Below are 26,632 nucleotides of genomic sequence, written 5' to 3'. Positions count from 1 at the left end.
GGAGCACAGGCAGGGCTTGCCCATGCACCATCTGGCTTGGCTGGAAGATGATGCTCCGAGGTGGTCCCTGTTCCCGGTAGCCACTGTGCTACATGCCACCAGGCCACATCATGGATCCAAGCACCTCGTCCCAGCTCAGACAGGGAGCTGGGGGCGTCTGGAGCCCTGTGACCCCCCCCCCAGAAATCCAGGCCCCCTGGTTGCACCGTGCCAGGACGTGTCCCACAGGCAAGAGGTCAGGCGTTAACGCCCTGTGGCTCCCACCCATGTCCCACTAGTCCCTCCAGTGGGGAACCGGTGAGCCCCAGCACAGCCGTCCTCTCTCCAACCAGCCTCCTGATCCCACCTCAGAGGAGGACACAGCCCATGGCACAGCCTCTGTCCATGCCAAGACCAGCAGGGACATCACCCGACCCCAAACCCTGTACAGCTTCCCCCAAAATAAGCTCCAGAGCCAGGGTCCTCTTGCCCCTCCAAGCCAACATCTGCACTAGCAGCAGCCTTGAAGGGTCCTTCCCTCCTGCAGCAACATCTGGCAGAGCACATCTGGGTCCCCCATGGGGGCATCCTCGCAGGGGATTTACGGGGGAAGCCGGGTGTTGGGATGATGGGTGCCCCATGCCCTCCTGGACATGCCCAGCAGATGTCCTACAGGCACCGCTTCGTATCGAGCAGAGCAGAGCTCTGATTTTTTTGGTGTTTCCACCTGCAGCGATGTGGTTGGACAACCCACACCTACGCCAGCGTGACCTAGTCTCCAGGGCGTTGACCACCATTAACCTTCTGAAACGCCTTCATTAACATCTGAAACGTGGGGTGGACCCTCCGGCCAGGCTGCTGCAAGGGGGTTGGAGCCAGCTCAGTAAAAAAAGGACTGAGAAAAACCCTTGGCCCATGGCTGCAGGTGATGACGCTGAGCAGAAAATGGGGGGACATGGGAACGGGGGGTCTAAGGGGTCCCCCATCATGGGATGGCCATCAGCAACAGCCCAGGAGATGGGGTGCAACATGAGGAAGAGCTTTTGGGGGGCAAGCATGGGAAGGGGCTTGGGGACACGATACCCAGCAGGTGAAAACCCACCAGGAACGTTACGGGCTTGATTTGGGGGGCAGAGGTGACCCCCACACCCCATTCTTGACCCTATTGCCATGCTACTCCCATCTCTGGTCCTGCTGTCCCCAACATCCCCACTGCCACCCGTTCCCAATCCATCCCCGTGCCGCATCAGTGCTGGTAGAGCACCCATGGCTGGGGGTCCGACTTGGGGTCCTGGGGACGGTGACAAGCAAGGGACGATCACGCTGTGACGTGGTTTGGGGTGCCACGTCCCCGGCCGTGCCGCATTACCTGCATCAAGGTGCGCAAGGACTCCACGTAGGACTGCTCCGTGTCCAGCAGCGTCATGATGACGTGTTTCCTCATGTCCTGCCCGGGTGGAAAGAAAGACAAGTTTTGGGGTGACACGATGGAGGGGAGCTACGTGGTGGGTGTCGGTGCCGGCGCGGGGGCTCCGCGGGGTGGCTGAACGCCGGAGGAGCCCGGCTGGCGTCCAGCTCCCCTCCGCTCCCTCTCCACCCCGATGGAGGAATCCGGGAGGATTAGGAAGTACATGACACCGAGCGCACAGAGACGCCTGGTTTCCTCCGCGGCCGCGTCAGGAGCCCGCCCTGGATCTCACAGCCCTACATGGGTCGGTCCCGGCGCCCTCCGTCTCTCCGGCGGCTCCGCTCGGAGCGGTCCCGTAGGAATTCGCCTCCCGCCCGGCACCCCGGGCACCCCAGCGCTGGGCTGTGGCCCCGCAGGAGGGGGATTAATGGGGTGTGGGGGGGGCACGGGGAGGTGGTGGTGTGGGATGGTCTGTCAGTCTTGGGAAGCAGATGGGTCGGGGTCTTCTCAGTTGTGGGGCTCGGAGACCCCTCTTGCGCACAGCAACTGGGGGGATGCCCCTGCAGCTCAGCCTGGGGGCGAGGTGCTCCAGAGCCCGGGGTGTGAGACACCCCAAAAGTTTTGGGTGCAGAGATGCTTCAAAGGCTCTGAGTGCAGCGACACCCCAAAAGTTTTGGGTGCGAGATGCTGCAAGGGCCCTGGGTGCTGAGACACCCCAAAAGTTTTGGGTGCGAGATGCTGCAAGGGCCTTGGGGGCAGAGACACCCTGAAAGTTTTGCATGTGGAGGTGCTCCAAAGGTGCAGAGATACCTGAAAAGTTTTGGGTGCAGAGATGCTCCAGAGACCCTGGGGGCAGAGATACCCCGAAAGTTTTGTGTGTGGGTATGCTCCGGAGACTCTGGGTGTGAGACACCCCAAAGGTTTTGGGTGTAGAAATGCTCCAAGGGCCCTGGGTTCAGAAATACCCCAAAAGTTTTGCGTGTGGAGGTGCTCCAGAGACACTGGGTGTAGAGATACCCCAAAAGTTTTGGGTGCAGAGATGCTCCAAGTGCCCTGGGTGCACAGATATCCCAAAAGTTCTGCACGCGTAGACTCTCCGGAGACCCTGGATGTGAGACACCCCAAAAGTTTTGGCTGTGGAGATGCTCCAAAGGCCCTGGGTGTGAGACACCCCAAATGTTTTGGGCGCGGAGACCCTCCGCTGGCCCTAGGAAAGGAGATCCTGCAAGATGCTGGGTATGGAGACACTGCAATGGTCCTGCTCATGGAGACTGTCCAAAGGCCCGGGGTGCTTGGACACCCCAAGCTTTGGGTGTGAGACACCCCAAAGTCCCTGGAGGCTTGGACACCCCCAAGGCCATGGGTATAGAGATGCCCCAAAGGCCCCGGGTGTGGAGATGCTCCAATGAACCTGGGCACAGAGACACTCAAAGTGTCCCATTAACGGAGACACCCCAAAGGCCGTGGGTGCAGGGACACCCCGAATGCTGTAGGTGCACAGATACCCCAAAGCCCCTGTGGACAAGGACCCTCCAAAGGTCCTGGGTGCTTGGACACCCCAACAGCCCTGGGTGCAGCGATGCCATCAACAGCCCTGGGTGCAGAAATGTCCCACCCGGCCACCACAGCATGTTGGGACCAGGTTCCCCTGGCCTGCTGCCGCGACGAGGGTTGCTGGAGCCGCCATACCCCCACGTCCCCCATCTCCTCGTGGGATGAGCCCGTGTCCCCCGGCCACGTGGGGCTGCGTTCCCCCTGCTGCTCCTGGCGGGGACACGAGTGCCGCAAAGCCGCTCTGCAACCACAGAAGGAAGCCTTAACCCAACCATCCTCACCACGGCTGGAGGCCATCGTCTACCCGGTGGTCCCCAGGGAGCAATGGGAGGGATTCTGGCCAGATCCTGTTCGGTGCTTGAGAACAGAGCCGTGCCTCAGTTTCCCCACTCACCCACCAAGCTGATATCCGCCTTTTCAGCCAAGCAAGGAGAAAACTGTCCAGAGCCAAATATTACGGTGACGGGTCAAAGCCCTCCCAGGAAATCTGCCCCCCCCCGAAACACGTTGATGCCGGGGTCCTCAGCGACGCTGGCTGAGACCTCCCCTCTTCGTTACAGCCTGAAGTTTATTAACACTCTCACCGCCGGATTAATTTGCTGTAATCATGGGCTGAAGGGCACCCACCGGAGGATGGGCTTCAGGGGTGCAGAGCGCCTGACACCCCCCCCCGGCCCTTGCCCTGCCTCAGTTTCCCCAACCCTCGCACAGCCTGTCGTTCCCCGCCTCAATATGATGCTCCTGGCATCTTCCCGAGCTGTCCCAGCTTGGGACCAAAGCCAAGGGCCGGATCGGTGAGCTGAACAGGCTCAGCACCACGCGCCACACCGGCGGCTGGGGTTTTGCAGCTGTGGGGAGATGCAGGATGAGGCCAAGCTGTTGGCAAGGGGATTGTTTTCCACCGTTAAGGCAGCGGTATTATCCCGGTGGGGGGAGATTCCCACTGGGATGAGCAGGAGCTGGGTGTAATGCACCATCCTGGCAGGGCGAAGCGGTACCCAGGCGCGGGCAGGATGCGCCCCACTGCACCCCTTACCCCAGCAAAGCCTCTCCCTGGCAGGGCTGATGTTGCTTCGGTCTCCATCTGCTCACCCTGGGGACATCCCCCCGCACTGCTGCACCCTGGCCGCATCCTGCCTCCCCCGAGGTGCTCAGCACCCTCGGGATCAGCCCCCGCCGCGATGGGAATTGGGGCATTTCCCCACCAGCCGCCGCTGCTGCGGTGTAAATCAGCACTGGGGGGGTGTTGGCAGCGATGGCTCCAGCCCCCCCATCACCCTCTCCAAGTGGGAGCATCCCCCCCCCTCCCTGCGATCCGGAGAACCCCGGGGGTGGCGGGCTGAGGATGAGGATGGAGGCGCCGTTGCCACGGCAATCGCGATCCAGACCCTGCAGGTGCCGGGTTCTGCTGGGCGCACACGTGTCCAAACATGACGCATCCATGCACCCCCCCCATATATCCCCCCCCCCATCCCACCAGACACCCCCCTCCCCCCCTCCATCCCCAGGACCCCCCCCCCCATCCCTTTTCGCATCACCTCGGTACCACCGCGACTGCCGCAACCCTTCTCCGGCAGCTCCTCGGCCGCCCCGCCGAGCCCAGAGGCGGCGAAGGCCGCGTCGATGCCGTCCCCGATGTCTCGCATGTCCTCCAGCGCGATGGTGAACTGCGCCAGAGTCCTCACCATCTGCAGCATGCGGGTCCCGGGGGTCGGTCCGTCCCACGCGGCCCAAGGAATAAAAAAAATTATATATCTCTCTCTCTCTCTCTCCAGGTCCCCCCCTTTAAAATAGCCGGAACACTGCGCTGGGATGCAGCGAGGAGGGAAATAAAATAGAGGAGCTATTTATATCGATAGGGTTCTGTGTGTGTATATATATATATATATATAAAAAAAAAAACACCCAGCCCTCCCGCAGAGCGGCTGCAGGATGCGTGCGGCGGGCGTGCGCCTGCGTCCGTGGCGGCACGCGGGTCCCCGGCCCCGGGTGCTACCGAGGCACGGGCAGGCGAGAGCAATTGGAGACGGAGGCAGAGCCGTGCCCACACACACACAGGCACACACACACACACACACGCGCGCGCGTGCGGATGCAGGCAGGGCCAGATCCTGCTGGGGGGATGCTGTTGGAGAAGCTTTGCCCGAGGAGGATGCTGTATATGGGTGGGGGGGGGTGTGTGTGACGCTTTCTTGGGGCGTGTGATTTTTGGGGAAGGCGGGGGGGGGTGCACAGATGATGTCAGGTTGGGGTGCTGAGCGTCTTTGGGGTCTCCGTCGCCATCAATTGGGAGGGGGGGTGTCCCTGGGTACCGTGTCCCCCTCCCCGACCTTGCAGACAGGGAAACTGAGGCACGGAGCAAGCCTGCTCCCCCCCCCCCCCCCCCCCCGACACACCTCAGCACCCACATCCCTGCCTGCCGGGTGATGCACCCTGCCCGGATCCGTTTGTAACACTCCCCTTCTGCTTCGTTAATTAAATCTAATTAGCCGCTCACCCCGTTTCCACAGCAACGGCGTGCAGCAGGGCTGTGTCCTCCCATTGCAGCCAGTAAATTTCCTCTTGGTAATGAGGATGATGAGCATCTCACCCCGGGGAGGGGGCCGGGGCGGGGTGGGGGGGGCCGGGATGGGTGCTATGCACCCCCCCCACCCCGCCCCGGCCCCCTCCCCAGGGGGCATGGCAGAGAACGGGCAACTCGGTGCATATAATAAGAGGGGAGCTGCAGCAGCCTTAAATACACCCAGGCACTGGGATCAGGGAGGAGGGACCCACAGGCACCCGGCGTGGGCACGATGGGTGCCTGCGCTGCACCCGGTACGGCTAATTGCATTAGGGGTAATGAGGCTGTTTGCAAGGCAGCGGCTCCTGCAACTCCTTCTGCAGCACCACGGTCGTCCCAGACCCATTTCTGTTGCAATCCCAGACCTGTCTGGGTTGCAATCCTGGACCCATCTGGGTTGCAATCCCAGATCCGTTTGGGTTGCAATACTGGTCCCATCTGGGTTGCAATCCTGAGCTCTTCTGGGATCCAATCCCAGAGCCATTTCTGTTGTAATCCCTGTTTTATTTGGGTTGCAACCCCAGACCCATCTGGGTTACAGTCCCAGGCCATTCTGGGTTCCAATCCCAGAGCCCATTGGGTTGCAAACCTGGGCCCATCTGGGTTGCAGTCTTGGACTCATTTAGGTTGCAATCCGGGGCCCGTCTGGTTTCCAATCCCAGACCCATTTGGGCTGCAACCCCCCGTTTGGGCTGCAACCCCAGGCCCATCTGCACTGCAATTCTAGACCCATCTGGGTTGCAATCCCAGACCCATTTCTGTTGCAATCCCAGACCCATCTGGATTGCAAATCTGGGCCCATTGGGGTTGCAATCACGGGCCCATCCGGGCTGCAACCCTGGGCCCATCTGGGTTGCAATGCTGGGCCAATCCGGGCTGCAATCCTGGGCCCATCTGGGTTGCAATGCTGGGCCAATCCAGGCTGCAATCCTGGGCCCATCTGGGTTGCAATGCTGGGCCAATCCGGGCTGCAATCCTGGGCCCATCTGGGTTGCAATGCTGGGCCGCTGTGGGTTGCAACCCCAGACCCATCAGGGCTGCAGCCCTGGGCCCATCTGCATTGCAATCCCAGACCCATTTGGGTTCCAGTCCCAGACCCATCTGGCTGCAATCCCAAACCCATTCCCGTTGCAATCCCAGATCCATTAGGGTTGCAGGCCTGGGCCCATCTGCATTGCAATCCCAGGCACATCTGGGTTGCAATCCCAGGTCTGTCTGCATTGCGATCCCGGGCTTATCCGGGTTGCAAGATTAGACCCATCTGGTTGCAATCCTGGACCCACCTGGGTTCCAGTTCTGGACCCATTTGGGCTGTAACCCCAGAGCCATCTGGGTTGCGATCCCAGACCCACTTGGTTTGCAATCCTGCGTCCGTCTGTGTTGCAATCCCGGGATCATTTGGGTTGCAATCCCCGATCCATCTGGGTTGCAATCCCAAACCCATTCCTCTTGCAATCCCAGACCCATCAGGGTTGCAAACCTTGGGCCATCAGCATTGCAATCCCCGACCCATCTGGGTTGCAAACCCAAACCCACTCCTCTTGCAATCCCTGCCTCATTGAAATTACAACCCCCAGCCCCAGCTGGCCTGCGACGCCGTGACGCTGCGATGCCGTGACGCTGCGACGGTGACCCGGCCGCTCTGGCTGCAGCAACGCCCTCGAGCCCTCCCACGGGATCACTTGTCCCTGGGACAAGCGGGGGGATCCCTCCGTCTCTTTCCATCTGCACAGGGTCCTTCCCACATCCCCACTCCCCAAACACCTCCCTTGAGTCAGTCCCGTCATTTAACTGCGCAAGTAGATTCTCCAGTGTCTACTATTAAGGTTGAGCTTTCTGCTGATGAGTTTAAAAACCCCTCTCAAACCCACCCAACCTCTTCGGACGTTATCAGGGAGGAAGGATGGACGGAGAAGGGTTAAGCCCATCGCCGTCCGGACCGGGGAAGGAGCCAGGCTGGATCCCACTGTGCATCGAGGGGCCCAACGGAGGTTATCTCGCTGTCACCCAGGAAAGAAAAAGCCGGAGCGATGCCGGCCATCCCCGCCGGCCGCCGAGCCCGGACCCCCCTGCGCGCGGCCCGCAGCCCACAGGAAATTCCTGGGAGTGTTTGGCCACTCCAACAGCGCTGCCTATTTTTAGGGCCGTCTAAAATATGAGCCGGTTATTTTTAGCAGCGTGGCTCTTTGTAAACACCTTTAGATTTCCTTTCGGACAATCCTTTTTTTTTTTTTTTTGCAACCCGGGTGTTTCCTCCTCAAAAAACCCCTAACCCTCCCGGGAAAAGCATCCCGATCCCTTGGGATGGAGCCAAGGGGTTCATCCCCCATCCCAAAGGCTTGTGCCGGCGTCATGAGGATGCTCCTGAAAACCCAAAGATGGAGCGGATCCGGCGCTGGGGATCTGGGGGGCGATTCGGCAGCATCCCAAATCCAGGACGGGGGGCTCGGAAAGAGGGCGTTTCCCCCCAGTTTTTCCCTCCAGCATTGGAAATACAGCCCCCCGACCCCGCTTGGCCTCCCACCGAAGGACGGGAGCTCTCCTAGGCTGCTCTATTTTATTTTTTAATAAAAAGTCCGGGTGAAAATCCATCATTTTGCTTTTCCCCGCCCGAGTGTAGCAATGCAGGAGGAGCTTGAGCGTCTCCGGGGATTTTAAAACATCTTAAAATATTAAGTAAAGGACCTGGCAAATCGTGTCCTGTCTCCACCCCCTGCAAACAAAGAGGCATCGATGGAGGAAAGTCCTAAAAACTTCATTTTTTAAAGAAAAATGGGATTTTAGGGGAAAGGGAGAGCAGGCATGTACATCCATGAGGAATCATGGCCATCACGGCAGCCTCTGGCCCTTGAGCCCAGGCTGAGACCGTGCACACATCCATGCATGTAATGATGCCGCTTGCAGCCACTTCGAGGACTTCCCCCCCCGGCAAATCCCACTGCTGGCAGGAATTGGATCGCTGAAGCCGGGGGCGCGCAGGCGGGTGTCACACGCGCTGTCACTACCCGGCTGGGATGCTAAAATCACATCCCATGGGAGGGGGAATCTCCGTATCCCCGGAGACTCCGTTTCACTCCAAAATTCCCTTCCCGGACCCACAACACGCAGCGTTTCTCCAAGGTCAGCGGTGTAACGAGTTGTGCCAGGGCTCAGCCATACCCTGGGTGAGCTGTAGTGGGGATTTTGACCCTGAGACGTTGCTCTGGGGCAAAAAAATACGGCTTTAGGAAAAATCTGGAGTGTTTCGGGCCATTTTGGGAGTGGGATTTGCCGCTTGGGGCCTTCCCAGCTCATCCTTCCCGCAGCTGCCGAAGGAGGAGCTAGCCCACCTTCAAGCAAAATTATTCCCACCCTTCCAAAATGTGCCAAAATTTTAAGAATAAATAAATACAAGTTGTTTTTCCCCCTGTTACGGCTTGTCCCCGCCGCCGGCTCTCGATGCTCTGCACTGCTGGAGGGGTGTGTGTGTGTGTGTATTCTCTAGGATCTCGTAGTAGGGTTGTGCTAGGAGCAGCCTGAATCTCGGCCCTTCCTTGAGACCCCCACTCCCGGTTTGGAAGAAACTGGGGGGAAGTGGGATTTCTGCACCTTTTCTTTCCCTGGATGCTTCTTCCCAGGGCAGATCCCACTAGAGGGAGCTGGGACATAGTAGGAGCCACCAGCCCATGGGGACAGTCCCCTGCCCCAGGGAGCCTGCGGTGCATGGCGAACGCCCAGGCTTAACGATTTTAACGCACCCTTGGCTTTATTTCTACCAAAACCCCGGAAAAAAAAGGCTCAGAAACAAAACCGGACCCACTTCCATCCATCCCAACACGATGAGCAAACACCTCCCCAGCAACCGGCACCATCCTGACACGTAAAACTTGCTCGCGCAGTCGGAAAAGCCCCTGGCTGGCACCATCATCCAAAATAGGATGATGCTATTACATCCAATCCCATATTTCCTCAATCGCTCGCTTTCTGGCAGGAAAATTGCTTGGAAAAAAATCACATTATCTCCTCTCAGGACGTTTTTAAGCAGGAGGTTTGATGGGGTTTTGTCGGGCTTTCCAGGCAAACCCATCCAACCTTTGCCTCGGGATAAATGGTGCTCAGCCATCTGTCCCACACAGCTCTGCGCCACGGGGCGTGGAGGGATGGCAGCCACCAGGCAGGGGAAGACCTTGCTTTGCTGGATACCAGCCACTGCCATCCCTGGGTACCAGCCCCTGGCATCCTTGGGTACCTCCACCCCTGGGCATCATAGAATCATAGAATCACTGAGGTTGGAAAAGACCTCTAAGATCATCGAGTCCAACCGTCGACCCAACACCACCATGCCCACTAAACCATGTCCCTCAGTGCCTCATCTACTCGTCTTTTAAATACCTCCAGGGATGGGGACTCCACCACTTCCCTGGGCAGCCTCTTCCAATGTTTCACCACTCTTTCAGTACAGAAATTTTTCCTTACATCCAATCTAAACCTCCCCTGGTGCAACTTGAGGCCGTTTCCTCTCGTCCTAGAGCTTAGTAACTAGAGCTCAGTAACTCCCATCCCTGGTACTACTCCTCCTCATCCCTGAGTACCAGTCACCACATCCCTGGGCGTGTCACTCTATCCCTGGGTACCAGTCACCCCATCCATGGTATCAGCCACCACCATCCCTGGGTACCAGTCTCCTCCATCCCTGGGCACCTCTCACCCCATCCCTGGGCACCAACCGCCGCCATCTCTGGTACCAGCCACCTCCATCCCCGGTACCGGGCACTGCCATCCCTGGGCACCAGTCACCTCCATTCCTGGGTACCAGCCACATCCATCCCTGGTACCAGGCACTGCCATCCCTGGGTTCTAGGCACCGCCATCCCCGAATACCAGTCATCATAGAATCATAGAATCATAGAATCATTGAGGTTGGAAAAGACCTCTAAGATCATCGAGTCCAACCGTCGACCCAACATCACCAGGCCCACTAAAACATGTCCTCAAGTGCCGCATCTACACGTCTTTTCAATACCTCCAGGGATGGGGACTCAACCACTTCCCTGGGCAGCCTGGTCCAATGTTTCACCACTCTCCCAGTACAGACATTTTTCCTCATGTCCAATCTAAACCTCCCCTGGCACAACTTGAGGCCGTTTCCTCTTGTCCTATCGCTTGTTACTTGGGAGAAGAGACCGACCCCACCTCGCTACAACCTCCTTTCAGGTAGTTGTAGAGAGCGATGAGGTCTCTCCTCAGCCTCCTCTTCTCCAGGCTGAACAACCCCAGTTCCCTCAGCCGCTCCTCAGCAGACTTGTTCTCCAGACCCCTCACCTTCTCTGGACACGCTCCAGCACCTCAACGTCCTTCTTGGAGTGAGGGGATCATCTCCACCCCTGGTACCAGCTGCCTCCATCCCTGGGTACCAGTCACCCCATCCCTGAGTACCAGTCGTTTCCACCGCTGATACCAGCCACCGTCATCCCTGGGTACCGGTCACCCCATCCCTGGGCATCAGTCACGACCATCCCTGGGTACCAGCCACCGCTATCCCTGGGTACCAGTCACCTCCTTCCTGGGTACCAACCACCACCGCCCGAGTACCAGTCACTTCCTTCCCAGGGCACGTCACCCCATCCCGGGGTACCAGTCACCGCGTGCCTGGGCATGTCACCCCATCCCTGGGTACCAGTCACCTCCTTCCTGGAGCATGTCACCCCATCCCTGGGTACCAGTCATCTCCATCCCTGGGTACCAACCACCACTGTCCCTGAGTAGCCGTCATAGAATAGAATCATAGAATCATTGAGGTTGGAAAAGACCTCTAAGATCATCGAGTCCAACCATCGACCCAACACCACCAGGCCCACTAAACCGTGTCCCTAAGTCACTTCCTTCCCAGGGCACATCACCCCATCCCTGGGTACCAGTCACCTCCATCCCTGGTACCGGTCTCCCCATCCCTGAATACCAGTCTTCCTATCCCTGGGTACCAGCCCCCTCCATCCCTGCGACCACCAGGCCCTGTGTCCTGGGGAAACCACCCTCCACATCCCAGGGGAACGGGAGGACCTGTGCCGCAGAAGAGGGGCCGTGCCCGAGCCAGGCCGACGCCATACAGCATCACGTCTGGGGCTGCATCCCCTCCCCGCCCAGCCGCTCGCTCTTCTCCCACGGGTAAGAAAAGTCCGAGCCACTTTTTGAAGCGTAACTTCTTGAAAGGAAATAAGAGCATAAATCAGCAGCTCTGATTCAGCTCCGCTTCGGTTACTAATAATACTCCCGTGTTTATTCGCAGCCCTGGGGCTGGAGATGTTTGCTTTTCCCTCGGTCGTGGTTTTTCCCAGGCTCCCAGCTCGCAGAGGAGCCTTGATTTGTTCAGGCATGCTCCCATGGAGAAACCCAGCGGCACAACCGCCTCCGGGATGGGGAGGAAGAGGAGGAGGTGGAGGAGGAGGAGGGCGGCTTCAGCCCCAAACGGATGCGCCGAGAATTCATTTTTTTTCCCTTCTTTGACTTCTCGGCTGCGGTGATTCATCCCGGGAGGACACGGCCTGGCTGTAATTCTGCTTTTTAAGTGTGAGAAAAAAACAGGAATAAAAAATAAAGGAGTCGGAGCGATTTTTGCAGGGCAGGGTGGAAGGATGCTGGGCATCCCGGTGCCGTCCCGGTGAGCGGCAGCGCTGGGAGCGGTGCCGGCAGGATGGGGAGCGGGGAGACGGCGGGAGGCTCATTTCCCGAAGCAACAAAAATTCATCCTCTAAATGCGTCACGGGGCTTTTCCCATGGGATTTTCACTTGAGCTCAGGGTTTGCATCACCGGCGCCGGGGTGCACGGGGTTCCCTCCCCCCTCCCCAAAATACGAGGCTCAGGGTGACGCTGGCGCATCCCAGGGCATCCTCCCTCCGCCGCTGGCAGCACCCCACGGGTCCCCTCCCCGTGCCCCCCTCCCACCCGATCTGCGATGCTCACCCCAATTTACACCCCTCCCTGCTATCATCCATCCCCCAGCGCGGTTGCAGAGCCCTTGCAAAACTCGTGTCGCCGCGGCCCAGGGCGCGGCGGGGGGCTTGCTGGCCCCCCGTTTGCAGCCAGCCTTTGCCGAGCCCTAGAGCAGCTTTCACCAAATATGGAAGGTTTTTTTTGCCTCCGGTTTTCGGCACGCAGGCCGCGGCCCAAGAGCGCAGCTTTCCAGATGCTGAGGTCAGCCGCGCTCTTCTCCCCTCCTCCTTCTCCGCCACCTCCCGGCGCACTCGGCCCCGCACCCACTGGGCGAGGGGTAACGCCGACCCCCGATTCGTCAGCATCCCTGGATCCCCCCGCCAGCATCCTCCGCTGCTGGCACAAGCCGCACCCCGCAGCACCTCAAAAGCAGTAGTTATTGGGATTTTGGGGGGGAGAGGGAAGCCAGGGAGAAGGGTGCCCGATGCTGGCACCCCTCGGCATCGCCGTTGGGTGCCAGCCTGGCACATGTGGGTAGGAGGTGCCCTGGGCGCTTGGTGGCATGGGGCGTGGATCCAGGCAAGGGGGGGTGCAAGCAAACTTGGGGTACCCAGGAGGGTGCCAGCCTGGCACCCAGGGGGTGATGGGCACCAGGACCCATTGGGCACCAGGAGGCGATTGGCACCCAGAAGCTGATGGGCACCCAGCAGCTGTTGGGCACCAGGAGCCAATGGGTATCAGGAGCTGATGGGCACCCAGGAGCCGATGGGCACCAGGAGCCAAGGGCACCTGAGAGCCAAAGGGCATCCAGGAGCTGATGAGCACCCAGGAGCCAATGGGCACCCGAGAGCCAAAAGGCATCCAGGAGCCACTGGGCACCCAGGAGCCAATGGGCACCAGGAGCATATGGGCACCAAAAGCTGATGGGTGTCCAGGCCTCCATGTGAACCCAGAATTCCGGGGGCAGCAGAAGCCGAGAGGTATCCAGGAGCCAAAGGGCACCCAAGAGTTGATGGATGCTCAGAAGCTGACGGATGCCCAGGAGCTACCCTGGAGTCCATGGGCACCCAGGAGCTGACGGGCACTAGGACCTGGCAACACCAAGGAGCTTACGGGTACCCAGGAGCCAACAGACACCCAGGAGCTTATGGGCATCCAGAGTCCATGGGCACCTAAGAACTGATGGGTGGCCAGCATCCAACAGGCACCCAGGAGACCATGGACACCCAAAAGCCAATGGGCACCCAGAGTGCATGGGGATGCAGGAGTTGACGGATTCCCAGGATCCAGCAGGTACCAGGAGTCCATGGACACCCACGAATCCACAAACAACCACCAGATGACGGGCACCCAGGAGCTGATGGGCACCCAGGAGCCAACAGGTACCAGGAGTCCATGGGCACCCGGAAATCCACGAGCATCCAGGAGCTGACGGACACCCAGGAGCTGATGGGCACCCAGGAGCTGATGGATGCTCAGGATCCAACAGGTACCAGGAGTCCATGGGCACCCAGAAATCCACAAGCATCCAGGAGCTGACGGACACCCAGGAGCTGATGGATGGATGTTTAGGATCCAACAGGTACTAGGAGTCCATGGGCACCCACGAATCTACAAGCACCCAGGAGCTGATGGACACCCAGGAGCCAGGAGCCCCAAACAGCCCGTGCCGTGCCCCTTCTCATGCCCCCCCCGACCTGGATCCATGCCCTTGGCAGCAGCCTGGGTGCAACCACCAGGAGAAGACCCCCTTTGTGCCCATGCCAGCCGCCATCCCCAGCGTCACCCGTGCCCCACGGACATCCAGCCCCGCAGCACCCCATGCTTGGCGGGTCCCCTCGCCCAGCACGGCTGTGACCTGGGGCGGCAGGGAGCCGGTGGGGAGGGGACCACGGACCTCACCAGGAACACCCACATCTCATGTCACATCACGGCGAGGCGAGAAGTGCCGCCTTCCCTGTCGTGTCATTGTCACAGCGGGGGGCGGGGGAGGTGCGAAAAAAGGACATTTTGGCATCTACTGACCTGCGCCGGGTTCGGATGACCAAGGGACGAGTCCCCTCTCCGCTTACTGAGGCTCTGAGCCATCTACATCCCATCTCACCGGGGTTTTGGGCAACCAAAAAAATAAAAAAAAGGACCAAAACCGATCCCCTACCGCTAGCGACGGCGTTTCTGCCGAGGGGTCAGGATGAAACCCTTCCAAAAAAAAAAAAAAAAAGCAAGAAGGAGGATGCCAAATCAGGGCAGGCCGACGAGTCTGCTGCTACTCTGGCTAAAAAAAGCAGGAAACCATATCCCGGGCTTGGAGATGCCAATCTTCCCATGCAAACAACTCCCTCCTTGTTTTTTTTGGAGAGTACCGGCAGGCTCGGGAACGGGCGGTCACAAATAGCAACTCCACGGCACCGCCAAGGAAACCTTCTCCAGCCCCAGGAACCGCATGGGGACACTGATGTTCCCCACGTGGGGATAGTGGCTCCTCAAGGGGGGACCCGGTGGTGGTTGTCCCCACATTGGGACGGTGGCTTCTCCGGAGGGGACCTGGTGGTGGCCATCCCCCCGTCGGGACGGTGGCTTCTCCAGAGGGGACCTGGTGGTGGCCATTCCCGTGTTCGGATGGTGGTTTCTCTGGAGGGGACCTGGTGGTAGCCATTCCCATTTCAGGATGGTGGCTTCTCCGGTGGGGACCTGATGGTAGCCATGCCCCCATCACGATGGTCACTCCTCTGGAGGGGAGCTGGTGGTGGCCATCCCCACATCGGGACGGTGGCTTCTCCAGATGGGACCTGGTGGTGGCCGTCCCCATGTCGGCATAGTGACTCCGCCAGGGGGGACCTGGTGGTGGCGATCCCCACGTCAGGATGGTGGCTCCTCCAGAGGGGAGCTGGTGGTGGCTGTCCCCACGTGGGGATGGTGTCTTCTCCAGAGGGGACCCGGTGGTGGCCGTCCCCACATCAGGGTGGTGATTCCTCCAGGGGGGACCTGGTGATGGCTGTCCCCACATTGGGATGGTGGCTCCTCCGGAGGGGACCTGGTGGTAGCCATCCCCGTGTCAGGATGGTGGCTTCTCCAGAGGGAACCTGGAGGTGGATGCCACCACAGATATCCTTTCCCCAGCACATCCATGCAGAGATGACCTAGTGGGGTTCGTTGGTGTCTTGGATGTCACCGGTGGGGTGGAAGGTGGTGGTGGCCATTCCCTGGTTCCCAAAAAGGGACATGCCCAGGGTCTCTGGGCCATCGCAGGACATGGGGGTCACACAAACCCAACATGTTCCTGCCATCAGCCCTTCTACCCCTCAAATTAAAGGGATTCAACTTAAAATAATCTATATAAGTCACAGGGGGACACGCAGCTTTGGGACAACCCCCATCTGCAACCAGGAACGGCGGTCACGGAGCAAGTGGTACCAGTGCGGGCAGGGACTGGGCAGACTGGGACCAGGCCCCCGTCCCTCGGAAGCCCAGCAGCTCTGACGGGAGATTGCACGAAGAGCAAGTTACCGGAATATTTTTACCCAGATGCTGATTTTCGTTCTCCCTCCCATTGGCTGGGCCGCAGTTCCCAAAGACCCAAAAGCAAACACGCTATTTTTAGAGAAGAGTTCATTTACTGGAGCCAGTCCCTTTGAAATTCCTCACCCATCCTCTCCATGGAAACCGAGGGAGCCTGGAGAAACAGCCCCACCGGGACCAACCATCAGAGCTTTAAAAAGAGCCACGTTGAGGGAGAGGGGGTGGAAGTGGCTGATTTTTCTTCTCCGGACACATCCTGGCCTGGAAACACCATGGTGGAAATTGCAATGTATTTGGTTTAGTGGGTTCTGTCTGTGCAAGCTGGGCTTGATGCCTTCAGGAGGAGATGTCCTGGAAGATGGACCATGCCCGCTCTGAAAATCATGCCTGTATGGCTAGTGGGGCCTGTTGTTTTGGATGGGTGGTGAAGATAGGGGGCGGGGGATGGCTGGATGGGTGGATGGAGTTGGATGGAGATGGATAGAGATGGGAGGAGGTGGATGGAGATGGGTGGAGGTGGATGGCTGGGTGGCTGGGTGGCTGGGTGGCTGGCTGGCTGGCTGGCTGGCTGGCTGGAGATGGGTGGATGGAGATGGCTGGATGGGTGGATGGAGTTGGATGGAGATGGATAGAGATGGGAGGAGGTGGATGGAGATGGGTGGAGATGGATGGCTGGGTGGCTGGCTGGCTGGCTGGCTGGATGGATGGAGATGGGTGGATGGAGATGGCTGGATGGGTGGATGGAATTGGATGGAGATGGATAGAGATGGGAGGAGGTGGATGGAGATGGGTGGAGATGGATGGATGGGTGGATGGATGGATGGATGGATGGATGGATGGATGGAGATGGGTGGGTGGAGATGGATGGATGGGTGGATGAAGATGGGTAGATAGAGATGTATATATGGATGGAGATGGATGGAGACGGATAAATGAATGGAGCTAGATGGATGGAGATGGGTGGCTGGAGATGGGTGGCTAGAGATGGATGGAAGGGAGGAAGAGAGGAAGGAAGAGAGGAAGGAAGGAAGGAAGGAAGGAAGGAAGGAAGGAAGGAAGGAAGGAAGGAAGGAAGGAAGGAAGGAAGGAAGGAAGGGAGGAAGGAAAGAAGGGAGGGAGGGAGGGAGGGAGGGAGAGAGGGAGGGAGTCTCTTCCCCCGCTTTCCAGAGGAAAGCCCTGGGAGAAGGGGAAGAAACTCTGTACAGACCAAACCCCAGTGCCGCCCCGCTGCATCTTCCCTTCGTGTGACGGCACCGCCTTCTCCATCCTGAATTGAGGAGAAGTCCCTGCTGCAGCTCCGATGCTGCGGGAACTGCCCCATCAGGACCTGCCTGCGCCGGACGGGTGGTGGAGCTCAGCAACGAAGTCACAGCAAGCGCAGACCTCGGCACATCACCTCTCCGGTCCCTCCCGTCACATAGGGATCAGCATCAGCAGGAAACCTCCCGCTTCGGAAATATCCCTGGGAAAGGCTCTAAATCCCACAACCCTCGCAAGGATGGACTAACGCCGCAGCGACAAGACCCGGGAAGCTTTGAGCCTCCATCCCAGCTGAGTTTGGCAGGAGGGTACCAACGACGCACGTGCACATCTCAGAGATGCCGACCTGCTGCTTCCCCTGCAAGAGCAGATCGGAGATTGAGGCCACCTCCTCCAAGCAGAAGCTTCGGAGGCGTGTGATTTTGCACGGAGAGGCCCAGGCACGAAGCCCTGTGCCCGCATGCAGGCAGGGTTGCAGGCAGGCCGCCCAGAAATGCAGAGCGGCCCGTGCAATGCACACACGGTGATGGTGCAGCCCCGCACCGTCCCTGTGCATCGCTGGGGGTGTGTGCACCAGGAGCACCGATGTCTCTCTGCAGCCCTGGATTTATCCCTGCGCCCCTGCACGTGCACCCCCGCACCCGGGATCTCCCTGTGCAGGGATGCAGGGGCGCAGTGGCACTACTGATCTTCTCCCTGTGCACCCCTGCAGGTGCGAACAGCACTGGGGATCTCCCCGTGCATCCTTGTGTGTGTGCAGAGCAGCACCATGAGTCTCCCTATGCACCCTTGCACATGCAAACTGGCACAACCGGTCTCGTTATGCTTCCTTGCACCCTTATGCACCCTTGCACCAGCACCAGGGGCCTCCCCGTGCACCCCTGCACGTGCACCCCTGCAACAAGGACCTCCCCGTGCACACCTGCACGTACACCTCAGTACCAGGGATCTCCCTGTGCACCCCTGTGCGTGCACACCAGCACTACAGGCCTCCCCGTGCAGGGATGCACATGGACAGCAGCACCATGGATCTCCCTGTGCACCCCTGCACGTCCACCCCTGCACCAGGGACCTCTCAGTGCACCCCTGCGTGGGCGCCCCAGCACCAGGGACCTCCTCATGCACCCCTGCACGTCCACCCCTGCACCAGGGACCTCCTTGTGCACCCCTGCACTTGCACCTCTGCAGCCAGGGACCTCCTGCACGTGCACCTCCGCCCCAAGGACCTCTCCATGCACCCTTGCACGTACTCCCTTGCACCAGGGACCTCTCCATACACCCCTGCATGGGCACCCCAGCACCAGGGACCTCCCCGTGCACCCCTGCATGGGCACCCCAGCACCAGGGACCTCCCCATGCACCCCTGCATGGGCACCTCAGTACCAGGGACTTCCTTGTGCACCCCTGCATGGGCACCCCAGCACCAGGGACCTCCCCATGCACCCCTGCATGGGCACCTCAGTACCAGGGACTTCCTTGTGCACCCCTGCATGTGCACCTCTGCGACCGGGGACCTCCTGCACGTGCACCTCTGCACCAAAGACCTCTCCATGCACCCTTGCACGTACACCCCAGCACCAGGGACCTCCCCGTGCACCCCTGCATGGGCACCCCAGCACCAGGGACCTCCCCATGCACCCCTGCATGGGCACCTCAGTACCAGGGACTTCCTTGTGCACCCCTGCATGGGCACCCCAGCACCAGGGACCTCCCCATGCACCCCTGCATGGGCACCTCAGTACCAGGGACTTCCTTGTGCACCCCTGCATGTGCACCTCTGCGACCGGGGACCTCCTGCACGTGCACCTCTGCACCAAAGACCTCTCCATGCACCCTTGCACGTACACCCCAGCACCAGGGACCTCCCCGTGCACCCCTGCATGGGCACCTCAGTACCAGGGACCTCCCCGTGCACCCCTGCATGGGCACCCCAGCACCAGGGACCTCCTGTACGTGCACCCCTGCACCAAGGACCTCTCCATGCACCCTTACACGTACACCGGGGACCTCTCCATACACCCCTGCATGGGCACCCCCGGACCAGGGACCTCCCCGTGCGCCCCTGCACGTGCACCCCAGCACCTGCGCGGGGCCGCGTGTCTCTCCGCGGGCTGGAAGCGGAGCTCACGCCGAGCCCGTCCCAGCCTCCCACCCTTGCCGCAGCCCCGGCATCCTGCCAAGAGCCTGACCTTTGGGCCAGGCGGCCGCGGGCCAAGGCCAGCCCCCGGCACTGAGCTCAGCCCAGCGCTAACCCTCTCGCTCCGGGGCCAGATCCTGCCCCGTGGCCACCATCACAGGGCACCCCCCCCGCCCATGGGGTGCTACCCTGGATGTGTATCCCGGCTGGTCCATCCCCTCTGTTGGAGTTTGCTGCCTAATTAATTAGAGGCTTTTAATTTAAAGCGGGGGCAGGCACCGGGGACAAGGAGCAAGGGGGGGGTGGCTCTGGGTGACACCAGACGTGTCCTCTGCGTCAGCCAAGGGCGTTCAAAACCCTGGCAGCTGGGAAGGGGGCAAAAATGGGCAGAGTTAAAGGGATTTTGGCAGCAGGGAAGGAAAGGGGCAAAAATGGGCAGAGTTAAGGGGATTTGGGCTGGTTCACCCCCCCAGCCCTGTTGCTTGGCCCTGTGCCGGTGGTCCCAGCGTCGGTCCGTGCCGCTGACAGGTAGCATCACCTGTGGGTCCCCCCAATGCCGGCCAACTTCTCCTTACTCCATCCCACCTCCAACCTTCCTCCGAAGGGCAGTGGGGGCTGCCTGCGTGCCTCAGTTTCCCCCCCACCCCAGCGTCTCGCTGAGCACGGCGGAGCCAGGGGTGCAAAAGCCGGGCAAACCATTCGCGCAGGCACTGGGAGAGGAAAGCCAAGATTTACCCGTCCCCATCCTCCCCCCGCAACAGCTTTAATTATAGATTTCCAGTAACGCCAAAAAATGAGAAAACTCCCAGCCATGGCCCAAAACCTGGTTTCTATGGAGATTTACGGAAAGGGAACGGAGGGATAAATAGGTCTAAAGATGCCAAACTTTGGCCAAAGAATATATGGCTGGTGCACGGATCCGTCCCTCGAGCTGTCCCCAAAGCGAGGACAAGTTTCTGGAGGATGCTTGGAAGGGATGGGGGGGTTTTTACGCAAGCGCCCCTGGGAACGTGACCCCGATGTTTCCCTCCGGGGATCCCCCTCCAGCCCCGATGACTTTTTTGGGGTGCGGCCACCCTGCTTGGGGAGCAGCAGGTGGGGAAGACAGCGGCCAGGGCGCCGGGGGGCCGCGTTCCCACGACTCCTCTGCTCCCGCGAGGTGCTATATTTAAATCAATATTTTCCTGTTTAATCCGAATGCTGCTAAGTCAACAAACAGAGCATGGCAGCGAACATACCTAATTTTCCATCCTGTGCTGGATTCGGCCACAGGGAAAGGAAAGATGCAAGAGGTTGCCAGCCCGGCATCCCGCTCATGCCTTCACCGAGCAGCAAATGCACCCCAAATGCACCCTTGCTCGGTGCCGGGCTGCTGCACACGCGTGTGCATGGGTGTGCAGGCATGTGCTGCCCATCCCAGCAGCTCATGGGATGCTGGAGGCAGAAAAACTTCTCTGTCTTGAGGTTTTTTTGGTTTTTTTTCTTGCTTTCTTGAAAGCATCCTTTCTTCTCGCGGCCCCCGCGCCGTGCACCGGAGCGGGACGTGCTGCTAACGGCTCCTGGGGAATTAAAAGCCTCGTGCCCGGCATCAGACACAGGGCAAAGGAGCTCTTCTGCACCCAGGACGGCTTGGCCGGCTCCAGCCCCACGGAGGATCGCTGGAAAGCGCCCAGGACAAACAGTCCTGCCGTCGAGGGAGAACAGCACGTTACCTCTCCCTCAGCTGGGACACGCCGGGCAGCCCAACCCAGCAAACAGCCGGCACGGCAGCGCTCACCTCCGCCAAAGCCACCCCCAAACCATGGGGGCTGGGAAAATACCTTGGGGGAACGATGCTGTAGGGATGCTGGTCCCCAGGTGAATATCTTGGGGGAACGATGCTGTAGGGATGCTGGAGCCCAGGAGAATATCTTGGGGGAATGATGCTGCAGGGATGCTGGAGCGCAGGAGGGTATTTTGGGGGAGCATCGCTGCACACTTGCCGGACTCCATTATTAATCCCTTCCCAGCATCGTCTGCTGGAGACGGGCACCAGGACGGACGGACCACCACCACGATGCGGGACGGATGCTCCAACGCCCCAAAATCCCCAAGCAGCGATGACTGTTTCCCCCAAGCAGACGACTGACCTCGCGATGCCGGCCCTCTCCATTGAGTTGGGGGGGGGGGGGGGAAGCTTATTTCTTTGCCATCGGTCAGGGAGCACGTAAATCTCCGCTCCCAGCCAGCCGTCCTGGTGCCAAGTTATATCCGGTCCTCGATGCTCTTGCCTATAATTAAAGCAACTCCCTTGCAGGGCTCGGTCCCCCTCCGCCCCCCCAGCCCCGGCTGGTGCCATCTGAAATAAAACATCCCAGCTCCGCAATATAATAAATCAAAAAAAGAAATAAAAATCCTGGTTTCAGTTATGTTATGGCTGCAGCACAAAGAAATTCAAAGGCAGGAGAGAGATTTGAAGATACAGCCGCGGCGTTGCCCTTAAAAGGGAAAATTCGCACCCTCTTCGCCGAGGCCGGCGGGTTCAAGCAAGGTGAGGAGCGGCATCCCCGGGGTCCGGCCCCACGGGGTGGCCCATGTCCCCGAGGTGATGCTCGGCCAAACTGGGCTCCCAGTTGCCAGAGCCCAGTGCTGGAGTTGGTAAAAATCCACCCGAAATGATCCCAAAGTGACCAGCTGGGGGGTGTATGGGGGTGCGGGGTCCGCAGAGCATCCCTGACACCGGGGCCATCACGGGGTGGGCACCGCGCCTGGGGCACAGCAGGGAGCCGCCTGAATAAGAAATATCTCTTTATAAATTATTAATATAAACCATATATTATATAAAAACATATTAATAATTTAGTAAGAGATATTCCTCTATAAAGAAATGCCGCCGGGTGCACTGCCTCACCTTGGGGACCTGCCGATGTCCCCAAGGTGCCGCCAGCCCCGGCCCCGGGAGGTTCCTCGTTACCCTGTTTAATTATAACACTTGATGCTTCAATAGCACTTTTCACCCCGAGATCGGAGAGGACAAGCGCCTCGCTCTCAACTGGTACATCGGGTAAAAATGCTGCAAAATTCACCCAAAATTATTTCCAAGGATGTTTTACGCAGGAGCCAAGAGCTCCCTGTTCTCGGCCACCAACGGCTGTTGTCCGGCAATGGGGACAACAGCCGGAGAAGGAGCTGGATGGGAGGCAGAGCTCCCCAGGAGAATATCTTGGGGGAATGATGCTGCAGGGATGCTGGACCCCGAGAGAATATCTTGGGGGAATGATGCTGCAGGGATGCCGGATCCCAGAACATCTTGCGGGGAATAACGCTGCAGGGATGCTGGACCCCAGGAGAAGACCTTGGGGGAATGATGCTGCGGGGATGCCAGACCCCAGGAGAATATCTTGAGGGGAGGATGCTGCAGGGATACCTGACCCCACGAGAGTATCTTGGGGGGAGGATGTTGCAGGGATGCTGGACCCCAGGAGAATATCTTGGAGTAATGATGCTGCGGGGATGCTGGACCCCAAGATAGTATCTTCAGGGAATAACGCTGTGGGGATGCTGGACCTCAGGAGAATATCTTGGGGGAATGATGCCGCAGGGATCTGGATTTCGGAAGCGTGCAAAGAAAAACACCCCCGCTCCATGCAGCTCTGCCCTGGCCAGCGAGGGTTACACCGCCGGGCTCAGCCCCGGGGACTTCACGCTTGGCTGCCGGCGGCTGTTGGAAGGGAACGGTCCAGCCCGTCCTCTTAAATCGGCATCGAAGCAGGGCGAGAGCCCTGCCAGACCCACTCCCGCGAGCTCTCGGCTCATCCCCCACGGGAACGGGTATTTCTGGGCTTCGCCCGGAGCTATTAAAAGCCCCGTGGGTGCCGGTGCTGCTGTGCTGCAGGAGGAGGTAGCGCTTCCAAGAGCTTCCCGGCACAAACACTCAGAGTGATGGGAACCCAAGTCCATCTTCAAACAACAACAGCCAAGGGGCCGGCAATGCCGAAAACCCACCCCAGGAAAGACCCCAAAGCACGCGGCCGCGCTTCGGGGTGAGCAAACCGCCTTTGCACCCCCCAAGCAGCATTAATTCTTCCGCGGACAGGATAAAACTTTACCCATCGATAAAATATTCAGTGCATGCACAAGAATGTTTTTCCCCCTTTTTCCCACGCCGCCGGCACGGCAAAGCCCATGGTCCCGGGCGAAGGGATGGCGATTTTTTTGGGGGGGAAAATGCCGATTTGCTCGATAAGGGGTATGACATGGGGAATCCCCAGCAAAAGGACCATTTAAGCCCTCCCCACTAAGGAAAAGGCAATTTTTGGTTCAGCATCTCGGGGCCGGCCAAGAGCACACCCGTTTACCGGGACCTTATACAGCAGCGCCAGGAGATGCTTTATATAAATATAGTATATAATATGTATATCTATAAAACCACCTTCCACCAAAATTTGGTGCTATTTAACCTAAAAACTGCTTCTTCCCACCCAAACCCCACCTTTTTATTGGGGGGATCGCTCCTACAAACAAGAGCTCATCCCCTTGGGACCTCCGGAAAGGGCTGGGAAGGCTCTTGGCCACCTGGCAGCGCATCCGCAGGTGGGAATTTGTCCCCAACGAGGGACACGCGAGGGACCCCCAAAGCCACCACCGCTTTGGAGGGGTCACGTACCCCGTGAAACGAAGGTGTTTTTAGGATGGATGGGCACTTACCACCTGTGGCTTGGTCCTGGGGCCGTGTTCATTGGGTGGCCGTGGGCACCGGGGCAGCCGGGGCGGAGGGGCAGCGGGCGGAGAGCGGGGTCCATCCCCGGGACTGGAGGACGCGTCACCTGAATTGAGGGCCAGCATGTACCGCTTGGTGACATCCTCCAGCGAAGGAGGTTGGAGGGTCGGGAAGGATTTGCCGGGTGAGCGGCTGGCAGCTGGTGTGGGGAGGTGGTTGTGGTGGCCGGAGGAGACAAGCGGCTCGGGGACGGTGATGGGGACGAAGGTGGTGGGTTCACTGGTGTGACGGACGTGCTTGGTGGCCGGGCAGCTTTTGGCGAGGACAGCAGGCGCTGGCGGTGGTTGGTTTTCCTGGTGAGCCGCGCGGTTGGAACGCTTCTTGGAGCTGCGCCGGGCGATGCGAGGGGACAACACATCAGCCAACTTGGGGTCAAAGCCATAGCCGCGGCCGGTGCCCGGTGCTGCTGGTTGTGCCGAGAGGATGGGCTCGCTGCTGGATGGTGGGATGCTGGGCTCCAGCTCGCTGATGGCCTCACTGGGACCTTCGAAGGCGTCGGCCGGCAGCTCACCACGGCGGCTGGGATCGCTCAACGACTTCTTCTTGATGGTCTTGCCGTTGCCCTTCTCATCGACGAGCTTAGCCATGGCTCCGGGCTGGCTGACAATGGTTCGGATGAGGCTGCTGTAGTCCCGCGGCCCATCGCTGCCGAGCGACAGGTCGCTGCCTGCGCTGCCTGCGCTGCCTGCAATGGCGGCAGGTTGGGGGATGCCCGCCTTGGCACTCAGCGAGCCCAGGAAGTTGCTGTCGACAGAGAAATTCTTCGCCTCCTCCGCTACCGAGCATCTCCGGTGGGGCATGGGGTCGCTCAGGGAGCGGTAGGGCTCACTGCCACCCTCACTGCCACCCTCCATCCCATTGGCACCTGCCGAGGGGAACTTACGGCGGCGCCGCAAGCTGCCGGGGGTGCTCGGTGTCTCGGATTTGCCAGCTGGAAGGTCTTCAACCGCTGCTGCCGGGTGAGCGGGCAGTGGCGTTTCGGTGTCACCAGCTGCTGGCCCGGCATTGGGCAGTGTCCAGGCATCCACAGCTTCACGCAGGTCTTGGAAGGGCATCCCCGCGGGCTCTGGCTCCGTGACGATGCCCTCGTCCGTCACGCTCGACTCGTGACCCGACAGCTCCTCTATGGATTTCCTGCGAGCAAGGTTCTCTTCCGACTCCGCTTCCTTCAAACACCGCGGGCTCTCCACCTGTCCCCGAAGGGTCGCATCCGTCGTCCCTGTCGGTGCCACCTCCTCGGCACCCTCCACACCTCCGCTGTCCTTCTGCTTGGCCGTGAAGCCATAGTCCTGCTGGGAACCCATCCTGCTGATCTTCTCAAAGACCTGCCTCGCCTCCTGGATGTACTGGTCCTGGATGACCATGGGGAGAGCATCCTCGTCCCTCCGCTGTCCCCCATCCGAAGCCACCTGGTCCTGGCTGTCAGCAGTGGCCAGGAGGAGCTCGGAGGAGCTCTGCTTCATGGTGCTCTGTAGGAAAGCCGCCGCGTCCCTGGTTTTTCGGAGCAGGTAAAGGACTTGGCGCGACGCAAAGTGGCCGTCAGGTCCTTGAGCGTTGGCCGCTCGCCCGGCGCCCAGCGGCTGGGGGCTGAGCAGCACCGCGGCTGCCAGGGGAGGGGTTGGAGATGCCAGAGCAGCCGTCGGAGCCCATGTCAAGGCCGATCCTCACCCCTTTCTTCTTCACCTTCAGCTCTGAGAGGTCCGATTTGAGGAAACTGAGGAGCGTCAGGGTCTCGGTGGCGATGTCGGGGTTGGACAAGGACTTGCGGTGCTTGGCCCGCTCCCCTTCCAGCCCCGGCTGGTGCAGGCCTCTCGCTCCCAAAGTCCGGTTTTGCCTTGGCCGTGCCCTGCGGCAGCTGGGACGGACGCGGACCACCGGCTGTCCCCACGCCAGGCCATCGCTCGTCCCGAAACTGGGTGATCGATAGACGCCGTAACCCGCCTGGAGAGTCCGTCCTTGGTTGGGCCAACAGATCCCAAACTGTTCCTCTTCCTTCAGCGTCTCCGTGCTGGAATAACGACTGCTGCTCCGCGACCCACCGGGGCTGCCGAAGGGCAGGATGTTCACCTTGGAGACACGGGCCACCACGGGCAACGGATGACGGGGGACCACCCTCCCGCAGCCTTCGGCCTCGCCATCGCCGCCATCCGCCGGGCTCTCCCAACCACCGCTCTCCTTCTTCTTCTTCCGGGCGGCGCGGTGACGGTGGGCACCGGTTTGCCCTTCGCCTTCACTGCCCGACGAAGCGCGGGGAGAACGGGATGCCGCCGCTTCATCCTCCCCGTTGGAGCGGGGTGATGGGGAGGAGGAGGGTGGTTGCGGTCGAGTCGAGTTATGCCAGGAATGCGGGCCGGGCTCCGGCGGAGCTCCGCGGGGAGAACGGAGAGCCGGGTGCGGGACGCGGCTGCGGGGTGGAGGCGGCGGGGGAGCTCCCCGACCGCTCCCGGTCCCACTCCCAGCCCCGCTCCCGTTCCCCATCCCGCTCCCGGTCCCATTCCCGTTCCCATTCCCGGTTCCCCCCGTAGGTTGCCGGCAGCTTTCCA

The 26,632-nt window shown here is 60.0% G+C and overlaps 1 protein-coding gene across 1 annotated transcript in view; it reads right to left on the bottom strand.

Moving 5' to 3' along the window:
* ARHGEF17 (Rho guanine nucleotide exchange factor 17) overlaps window positions 1–26,579 on the bottom strand; it is a 38,233-nt gene extending 11,654 nt beyond the window's left edge. The window contains 6 exon segments of the mRNA XM_076328514.1: window positions 1,349–1,426; window positions 24,017–25,569; window positions 25,572–25,673; window positions 25,676–25,898; window positions 25,900–25,946; window positions 25,949–26,579. Coding sequence (XP_076184629.1) covers window positions 1,349–1,426; window positions 24,017–25,569; window positions 25,572–25,673; window positions 25,676–25,898; window positions 25,900–25,946; window positions 25,949–26,567 — 2,622 coding nt within the window. The 5' untranslated portion in view covers window positions 26,568–26,579.
* Between the last annotated feature and the right edge of the window lie 53 nt (window positions 26,580–26,632).

This window comes from Aptenodytes patagonicus, chromosome 1 (genome assembly GCF_965638725.1).
Source record: "Aptenodytes patagonicus chromosome 1, bAptPat1.pri.cur, whole genome shotgun sequence".
Lineage (NCBI taxonomy): Eukaryota > Metazoa > Chordata > Aves > Sphenisciformes > Spheniscidae > Aptenodytes > Aptenodytes patagonicus.
This window is presented reverse-complemented; position numbering and strand designations above follow the sequence as displayed.